The 10,357-nt window shown below is 33.9% G+C and overlaps 1 protein-coding gene across 1 annotated transcript; it reads right to left on the reverse strand.

The window, feature by feature from the left end:
- LOC133205561 (alanine--glyoxylate aminotransferase-like) lies at nt 1-10,357 on the reverse strand. The gene is made up of 13 exons (XM_061341397.1): nt 10,058-10,357; nt 9,030-9,108; nt 7,119-7,232; nt 6,751-6,815; nt 6,535-6,635; nt 5,031-5,101; nt 3,871-3,955; nt 3,629-3,724; nt 3,451-3,520; nt 3,221-3,316; nt 2,814-2,896; nt 2,464-2,603; nt 1-202 (listed from the first exon to the last, which is right to left on the reverse strand). The coding sequence occupies exons 1-13, from the start codon at nt 10,310-10,312 to the stop codon at nt 198-200; spliced, it is 1,260 nt and encodes a 419-aa protein (XP_061197381.1). The 5' UTR covers nt 10,313-10,357; the 3' UTR covers nt 1-197.

The raw sequence follows: 10,357 nt of genomic DNA on the forward strand, positions 1-10,357 counted from the left end.
TTGTGTGCTATAATCTATTTATTTAATTTATATATATTTATATATAGGTAATACCATGATTTAAGAATCATCAACAAGTTCAATAACAAATCTATAAAACATGTATCTTTGGAATGATTAGCAATCATAGAACTACAGAGTTCACAAAAGTGATACAGAAAATATTGGTCAAAAGTTCTGATCTACAGATCTGGCAGTCAACCTGAAAGAGAAAGGGAAATACTTTAGACTTCTAAATCAGGAGACTCTATCTACACTACAGAGACTCAAAATAACATTCATGATACTTAATCGTACAAGATGTACACGTTTATGCTAACAACTTTACATCATTCCTATTATGTATTATGTTCAATACTTTCAAACATTCATGCACATACGAAGGTCGAAGAATAAATCAGATTGATTGTAACCTAATTTTATGGGCATAAAGTGCATAAACAAGAGGCCCATGGGTCACATCCTCACCTGAGAAACTATGACCTTTCTGTTCTTTATCAGCAGATTTTTTCCCTATATATTCTTATGTAAAACTTAGATCACATATTGTAGCCCCACCCTACACCCAGGGGTCATGATTTGAAAACTACCCGAGGATGCTTCCACATAAATAAGACTAATCACAGCCTTGCAGTTTCACAGAAAAAAGATTTTTTAAAGATTTTTTCTATGTATTCCTATGTAAAACTTTGATCGCCCATTGTGGCCCTGCCTCCCTAACCCCAGGGGTCACAATTTGAAAAAAAACTAGAATCAACACTATCTGAGGATACTTTCATAAATATATGATTGATCATGACTTTGCTGTTCTTGAGAAGAAGATTTTTTTAAAAAGATTTTTCCCATATATTCCCATATAAAATTTAGTCATCCATAGCGGCCCCTCCTTAAACCCAGGGGTCATTAGTTGAACAAACTTAATTCTACACAATGAAATGAAGCTTTCACACAAGTGTCATTTTTTCTGGTCCAGTGGTTTTTGAGAAAATTTTTAAATGACTCCACCCAATTGTCACTGTTACTTAATTATCTCCCCTTGGAAGAGGGTGTGACCCTTCATTTGAATAAACCTTAATCCCATTCACCGAAGGACACTCTGTGCAGAATTTGCTTGAAATTGGCCTTGTAGTTCTGCAGAAGAAGAAATTGTTAAAAGTTCACAAAGACAACAACACCAACAACAGACAATGGACAACTTTTGATCAGAAAAGCTCACTTGAGCCTTCAGCTCAGGTGAGCTAAAAATTTGAATAGCATGGAAACTTCTGTTTACCTGTCATTATAAAACATGCTAATACACCCACTACAAACAAATCCAAAATTTTATCATTTTCTTTTAACTATATCTTTGTATATGTGTGACCCTATAATAAAGCAGTCTAATCTTGTCTTTTATACAAGGTCTATAACTCTGCGTACTTATTTAGAAGGACATACTTTATACAATCTTTAGTGCAATAATCCATGAACATTGTCAATATATGATTTAGGATCACAGGTAGTATGAAGATCCATGGCAGACAAAAAAGTTTTTCTGAATTGTCAGCAAAACACCAGCATTTAATCACTAAAACAAATGCATGTAAATTTACAATGCTCTTTTTCATTCTCAAAACTGTCCTTTAAAGAAAAAAAATAACTTGAACCTTTTTAAAGTGAGACAGATTAATTTGTTTATAGTAGGTGTGTCAATAACTGTATCAATCTATAACATATCAAACTGTAAAGACATAACACACACTCTGTAACACGGAATTTCATGCCATAAATTAAACACTGAACATGTTAGTAAAAAAATATAATTCAATGTCATCTTACCATTGGATAACCTCAACAGGGCAGAGGTCATTGGTATGGTAACCTCTGACCTCAAAATCAGTTATCACTCTGATAACTAGAGGATTTGGTTTTTATATTAATATACATTGTACAATCACCAAAAAAAAAATTACACAGCTTTAAATCAAAGATCTTACATCTACATATACATGTATATAACTTGTTAAAACAAAAAAAAAGAAAAAAAATTATATATACACATGTACTGGTTGGTAATAAGACCAGGACAACAAAATCAGATATGTTTCATTAATAAACATGTGAATGACATCAAACTTTTGGCATCCTTCAAACAAAGGAAATCATATAATCTACAGTATATTTACATTCTGTTTAGATTCTCATATATATAAAAAAATATATATGTATAAATATTTCCAACTCCTTTTGGAGATTCTATTAATGCTATTTTTCTACAAATACAATTGTCTTTTTGACAACCATTTATATAAAAACAACTAAATCTGCATCGAAAAAATATATTGAAAGACATTGATTACAAAAGGCTGTCAATAACCAAGGATTAGGTCTCTGATAGTTATGTATTGGTCCTCACACCTGTATCACATGACCTGTTAAGAGCTTAGTACCCATTAGTTGTCTATAATCTGCACTGGCGTTTACCTCTAACACTCTTTAATCCCTCGTCCAGAGCTTGGAGAACCTTCTGTACGTTCTCTGGTGTAGCATTGTATCCCATGATTCCAACTCGCCAAATCTTCCCTGCCTGAGCTCCAAGACCTCCTGATATCTCAACTTTGTACCTACAAAGGACCATAGATTTATATAAAAAATATGTGCTAGAAAATGGTTAAAATTGTTATGAAAATGCTAAGATACATGTAAATGCAAATAAATTCAAATGCATTTAAAAGATAAAACAATGGATGTAACAGCTATGCATGACAATCATGATTTAGACATGAGAAAATGTATGACTTGTAACTTCTGTTTTGTAAACAAATCCAACTTACGTCTTCATAGCGAAGTCTGACACATCCTTCCAGTTGACTCCTTCTGGAACTTTAATGCCTGTCACGCAGGGAAGTCTGTTGGCCTGAAACATAAACGCTGATTATAATAAATGTTACTTCTAAAGTGGATCTAGTAATGCACAGTGTGCATGTATTTACAAGAATATGCAGGAATATGGTTACATCAAGAGGATCCAATTCACACTTGAAATATTCATATATACAGTAAAAAAAGATAGCTGAATTTTGAAATGAAATGCTAAATTAAAACTGAAAAAAAAAAATTATGCCCTATTTAAGATAGGACTTCTGACTACACTGTATCTTTAGCCATTGTTCTTTTTCTTTCTGTTCTAAATTCTTCCTTCAGAATGTTTCACATTTACATTAAGCCCTGCTCTACTTACTTTGTCTTGGACCAGTAACTCCAAACCAAGTTTCTCCACACCCTCCCACAACATCTCAGCACATCTTTTGTGTGTTTCCCAGCTCTTCTCCAACCCCTGTCCAGAACAATGAAATAAGAATTGTCAAGATTCAAATTCATTTAAAGTTCAACATGCTGAGAAAGATAAAAAAAAATAAAGTTCTAACAAATTGCTTTCTTTTCAAAAGAATGGCTGAGTAAAAGGCAAACCTCCTCTGCTAGTCTTGCAAGTCCCTCTCGGATGGCATAAACACTAGAGATGGGTCCAGTGTGATGGTACCTAACGATTGTCAAAATGTCATATCACTACAATTATTGAATTATGAATTATCTCCCTTCTTTATTACATTCATACACATATTTTAAATTCTAAAGCTGGGATGCTTACCTCCGTGGTCCCTCATCACACCCCCAGTAGTTAGCCAGGTGGGACATGTCAAAGTAGTACGACCTCACCGGTGTCTTCCTGTTTAATACTTTACTCCTACAAATATAAAAACACTGAAAACTAGCTAAGGAACTCTCGAGTTGTAATAATGTTAGCTACATTATAAAGAATAATAATTCCTGACTATTTACACTGTATAGCTCTACCTCATTATATGACAGGTACTGTGTACTTTGACTTACTTGGCCCTATCAGAGAACGACACAGGACTGACTCCAGGCGGTGCACTTATTACTTTCTGTGCACCTGTGTAGATAGCATCAATCTCTGTAGTGGTCAATAAAAAAAATTATGTTATTTGGATAATATACTGTAAATTATGTTTTGTTTGCATGAACTTTATTTTGCTTAATTAGGCAGTACTGTCTGCCCTCAAAAATTCTTGCGCAGAATTGTATAATACAATAACCAGAATATTTGCTTGCTTATAAATACTAAATTATTATCTCCCTTAGAGAAGGTGTCATGAAGATTTGTTGCTCTTACTGTAACAGTAAGGACACACAGAAATAATGGACAAGAACTGACATACTTAACAGATATTTGCATATAAGTCCTACATACTTACTGACGTAAAAATATGACATGCAAATAAAAATCAAAGTTAAGCTTTGCAAAACTACAGCTATATCATTGAATTACATAGGAATCTGACATTACCCCACCCATTGACAAAGAGTAAAGGGATCATTGATAGGAATCTGACCCTACCCCACCCACTGACAAAGAGTGGAGTAGGTCATTGACTTAGGAATCTGACCTACCCCACTCATCAACAAAGAGTGGAGGGGTCATTGACATAGGAGTCTGACCTACCCCACTAATCAACAAAGAGTGGAGGGGTCATTGATATAGGAATCTGACCTACCCCACTCATCAACAAAGAGTGGAGGGGTCACTGATATAGGAATCTGACCTACTCCACTCATCAACAAAGAGTGAAGGGGTCACTGACATAGAAATCTGACCTACCCCACTCATCAACAAAGAGTGGAGGGGTCACTGACATAGGAATCTGACCTACCCCACTCATCAACAGAGTGAAAGGGTCACTGACATAGAAATCTGACCTTACTCCACTAATCAACAAAGAGTGAAGGGGTAACTGACATAGAAATCTGACCTACCCTACTCATCAACAAAGAGTGGAGGGGTCACTGACATAGGAATCTGACCTACCCCACTCATCAACGAAGAGTGGAGGGGTAATTGATAAAGAAATCTGACCTTACTCCACTAATCAACAAAGAGTGGAAGGGTCATTGATAAAGGAATCTGACATTACCCACTCATTAATAGAACTACAGCTATATTATTTACTGACATAGAAATCTGACCTTACCCCACTCATCAACAAAGAGCGGTACCCCTCCACAGGCTGCCACAGAGTCCACCAATAAGAGACTGTTATATCTGAGAAAAAATATCAGAAATCATTATATTTCTATAAAATGTCTACAAAATTAAATAAAAACTTTTTCAAGAATATTGCAGATAAGTGAAAGATAAATAAAAAGAGAAAATATTTCTTGTGATAACTGTACAGCAAGTTACAATCTCGGTCAGAAAAGATCATGAATTGTTCAATTTGCAACAAATCGCAGTCTTTTGAATTCATGGAAAGGAAAAATTATACAAAAACTTTTTTCATCACTCCAAGTATTTTCCTTGCATATTGTGTAGATTCTGAATCCAATTAAATTTTAATAACGAATCACCCGACTGATCCTGATTTGAAGTAAAAACATTGTATGATTTACAATGTTATGCATTCAGATAAATTTTCTTTTTCTTTCTTTTGGTTGTTTTTTCTTTCATTTTGACAAATATTTTTTAAATACCGGGTACATATGAGTATATACTTAAGTGATTTATTCAAGTGTTCTTAAGTCCCATCCAGCATGTAAAAAAGCCCTTCGGCGAGTGTTCGTTTATAGGTATGTTTGAGTATAAGAGTACAGAGTAGTGTTTACTGCAGTATATTTAAATCCACCCGAACCTAAATCAGTTAAAGTTATCAGTATCGTAGTCAAATTGTTGAACTCTTGATATAATTGAATTAATGTGTAAAGTAGCTGCAGAACTGTAGCATTATGGTTTTTTGATATTTTAGTCTTTGACCATAACTTGTCAAAGACTAAAATATAAAACCATAACGCTACAGTTATGCAGTTATGTGTAACAGTATTTTTTTTCCATGTTTTCTACGTAAGTGCCTCTGAGTCAATTAAAGGTAATGACCAAGTGATACGCATGGGTGAAATTTAACAATGCATGTTTAATAGGTAATTACATTGCACCTGTTCCGGGTGGCAAAATTGAATGTTAGTTATAGAAATTTATTTATCAGTTAAGCTTTAAAAACACCACCGTGTTAGTGATTGATGTACTCCTGCATGATTAGGAAGACAGTCTACATCTCCCCTATATTAATTACTGCTTTTATGTTTGCACAGACAAACAGAGATAACGAATCTAATCACAGACAACAGTAATATTTCAATTCGTCCTTATCAATTTTTAAAGAATTATTCCCTGTATGTTGAATTTGCAGAATTTATATTTCGGCAAATATAGCGAATATTAACACCACAAGTTAATTTCCTGCTGTACAGTATAAACCTTAACCATTAATTGAAGCTGTGAATAATAATGGCTTTGAAACTATATGTAACATAAACTCTTATATTCAATCTGCTGACTTAAATAAACACTTCAGATTTTATTTCATTAACCGTACTATCTAAGTGGACTCAACTATTACAGCATGCAATGATCACTTTGCAAACTGAGTTTTATGTCACACTATTATGAAATGTTGGATAGGTAAGTCAATACTTATTTACTTATGACAGAGCTGCCCCAGTCCCTCCAAGGGCTGGAGAGTAGCCCCAGAAGATTCACCATGTGTCACAAACACTAATACTGGCTTGTGCTGCTGCAGACCCTGCATGGCAAAGTTTAAAGTAAATAAAATATTAATTTAAATAATTATTTCATTGTCAGTAAAATGATACTATGACAATATCCACTGTATAATGCTGCCTGACAGATCAACTCACTGCCTCTACATCCTGGAGTGTGAATACTTGTCCCATCGGCTTGATTATTTTCTGAACAACAGCTCCTACAAAGTCATGAGGTAGATTTCACCACAGTCATGAAGAAAGAGTAGATTTCAGTATACACACTGAAATTTTTTAAATAAATCTACATTTGATTTAGCTAGAACTTATATCTTAAAAGAAACTTGCAAAACTGTAAAATATACATCAACAAAAATTATAAAGTCAGCAGGTCCACATGTAATTAACTTTGTAATATATACATTTATTCATCAGAATCTATAAGGAATAACATTTACTGTGATGGAGATAATAAATAGGATGCCCTTTTATAACATTAATTCTCACAACAGTTCATTTCTCACCGTTTCTTGTACACATGTCTGCAAACCTTTGACCCCAGAGTCCATTCTCACAAATTAGGACGGTTTCCCCGGGCTCAAGGAGGTTCGTACAGGCCGCCTCCATAGCAGCATGACCTTCAAAACATTAAAGTCAACATTGTACACAAATTTTTTACATATATCATATTTATTTACATAATAAATAGTATTGCTGACTACATCACTTATATAAAATTTTCAGGTAGAGGAGTATATACAATAATGATAAAAGATAGTGGGTCTATATAATTTTACAGCCAAAAAATTATTAACAATTAGAAAATTCAGATCATATTTACAGAAAAATTCTGTGACATTACAAATGTCATAAGTATTAATATTTATTAGGGAAGTCAAAATATTTATTTTCTTTAGTCGAATATTCAATTGCATTATTGGAACGAGAATCGAATATATTCGAAACTTTTATGGAAAATAAAATTTTATTTCAAACTTCATTGGTACATGACGTATTTAACCCCAAAACTCCTTTTCTTATATTAATTTAAATGTAACAACAAATGTATACACACAGATGTTCACATGCACCTAAAATGTGGATAGCGCGTTTATATTAACTAAATATATACCGCTAATTTCTCCAAAATTTATGATTTCCCCGTCAATCATTCCACAAATCGGTCTGTAAAGACGCGTATTTAGTAAGCAAAAAAATGTCAGTACTATATATTTTTTTTTAAAATAATTGGGGGGGGGGGGGGGGGGGTAACACACACTATATCCACATGCCAGGTGTCTGTGATAATGTTAAACAGTTGAATATACAATTTGTCCCGGCTATCAAAATGTTTTTAAAATTTGTAAAAGAATATTAATTTTATAATAATTATCGTAGTGTCCAAACATGTCACGGCTATAATGGGTACATGGGATGAGATCAAGTCCAATTAATAATTTTACAAAGCCCAGTATAGAGAGATAATTTTATTACTAAAACAACATATTAATTGACAAGTACTACTCACGGAAGTGAAGCATTTCTAAATACTGTACTTTCTACATGTAAAGTCAGCAGTTTTTAATGAGGAAAATTATCTTATCGACTGTGTCTGAGGAAAGACGGTTTCTCAATTTTAAGATAAGAATTCCATTTCTTCATCACTCTTTTACTGAATTTATTTATTCGAATGTCGTTTCGTTATTCGATCGTCGGTCCATTCGACTGATAGTCGAATAGTCGACTATTCGTTGACATCCCTAATATTTATTCTAGTTACACTTAATTATAACTCTTCATATCAATTCAATTTACAACAGTGTATCTCCAAGCTTTATAACTTTTAAGGGGCCTAGACAAAGTTGCGTTGTTTACATTTTAAATTTCTATGTTTATTCAAAAAAATAACTTCAGTTTAATGAATTGAACTTAAATGAATATTCTTAGAATTCAAAGACAACGACATTCTTTACAGTTTACCGGGTGTGTTCAATTTGTTAAACTCTGCACACATCACTGAGCACAGACTGATAATACTAGTGAGTTGGTTTTGCTTTCTCAAATTTCTACTCTGAATTTTCTGGATTATAGTTCTAATATTTTTCATTAATACACAACAAAATTTCTACTTTTCTTAAGTATTAAGAATAAAGTTTGCTTCATGAAAGTGCCAGGATGTGTGTCAATCAAACGTGTCACCAAATTTGTAGCAATAATCTCCAGATAAAAGAAGTTTCTAAGCATGCTTTTATTAAATTTCAGCGTGAAATGCTTTAGCAACATATGAGTCATGATATTATACTGAAAATTTGAGAAAATATTAACTTCTAATCTGTGTCCAAGCCCCTTTAATATTTCATCAGAACTAACTATTCACTAAAAACTGTATTCATCACATATGTATTGAGTTTAAATTTATTGGTGCCAGTAGTTACCTGTTCCAGAAACACAAACAGTCCATGTATTTTTGGTTTGGAATGCATACTGAATACCAGCTTTCACTTCATCCATTATCTGAAAGACCATATTTGACAAATCAATTCACAAATAATATGCATTTCACAACCAGTATATAGAGATGGAGTTGGCCACCTAACTGTGATAAATAGCTCAGAATAATTAAATCTCATTAGCTGCAGAACTGCATTATGGTTTCACATTTTAGTCTCTGATCATAACGATACAGATCCCGTAATGCAAATATGTTGTAATTTACAGCGCAAGATTTTCTTCGCACGATTGGGGAGAATTTCTCCACTTTCCAGCAGGGGTCAATCAACTACCTTTCACTCCCTAATTCTAGACTTATTCTTTAACCAACCTGTATATTTTATCCACCTCCTAACCCTTTATTTGAGTCATCTGTGCAAACCAATAAACTCGCTTGTTCTCAATTTTTTGTCGGATGGCAGAAAATTTGAAACAAGTGAGTTTATTGGTCATTGGTCTGTAGACCAATAATTACAAGTATGTTTTTCAAGATGACAACACTCCAGTTTACCATGCTTGCATTGTACAAGTAAATAGAGAAACTTAATTCCAGGTACATTTTGGCCAGAAAGGTCACCTGACGCAAAGATTATTGAAATATACTGATCGAAACACAGATTTTCCAACATTAATAACATCACTGACTTGGCGAGAAATATACACAACATCTCGAGTTACATACCCGTAACTTACATATGGAGTCTTTTTTGCAATGTAAATTTATATCCATTCAATCAAATCAAAAAAGTATAATATGCACAACAATGCTTATTGTGCAATAACATTACTTTGAGACGACCCCTCCTGTTCGACCTATAAACCTATCTAATGTAGACACCTCTACATAGAGTATTTCTATATGACTAGCCATCCATAACATAAATGCAACATCAGTCAACATTTTCTTCCTTTATATTTTAACTGTATTGTGTTTGTTTTCACGAGTTTCATCGGCATCCAACGAAATCAGTACCTGAGTAAATTCGGGGTGCAGGTGTCCTAATAATGGAAATGACTGGGCGTTTAGTACACGTGGAGGACAGTTGGAAGGCCCTGGTCCCATCAAAAGCTTATGAGGAAAATCCATGGGCTTCAACAAACTCTGAGGTGGGGGCGAGAGGATCGGCATTTTGGTTGACACACACCGTACACGCTCTAGTTGTGACTTCGTCACTCCGTTTAGCACGCAACTCCGGACAACAGTGTAGAGAGGGGAAACAACTCGCATTGCACACTTGTTCCCGTTTTCCCTGTGTTTCTAAATAAGCATCTG

Source organism: Saccostrea echinata, unplaced genomic scaffold (genome assembly GCF_033153115.1).
Source record: "Saccostrea echinata isolate AGI-Se365-2 ecotype Australia unplaced genomic scaffold, CSIRO_AGI_Sech_v1 ptg000054l, whole genome shotgun sequence".
Classification (NCBI taxonomy): Eukaryota; Metazoa; Mollusca; class Bivalvia; order Ostreida; family Ostreidae; genus Saccostrea; species Saccostrea echinata.

Coding starts and splice junctions, on each gene's coding strand:
- LOC133205561 (XM_061341397.1), bottom strand. CDS start 10,312: ATGCGAGTTGTTTCCCCTCTCTACACTGTTGTCCGGAGTTGCGTGCTA. Junction 6,636..6,750: donor CACTCCAGGATGTAGAGGCA/GTGAGTTGATCT, acceptor TTTGCCATGCAG/GGTCTGCAGCAGCACAAGCC. Junction 3,521..3,628: donor TGTGATGAGGGACCACGGAG/GTAAGCATCCCA, acceptor GACAATCGTTAG/GTACCATCACACTGGACCCA.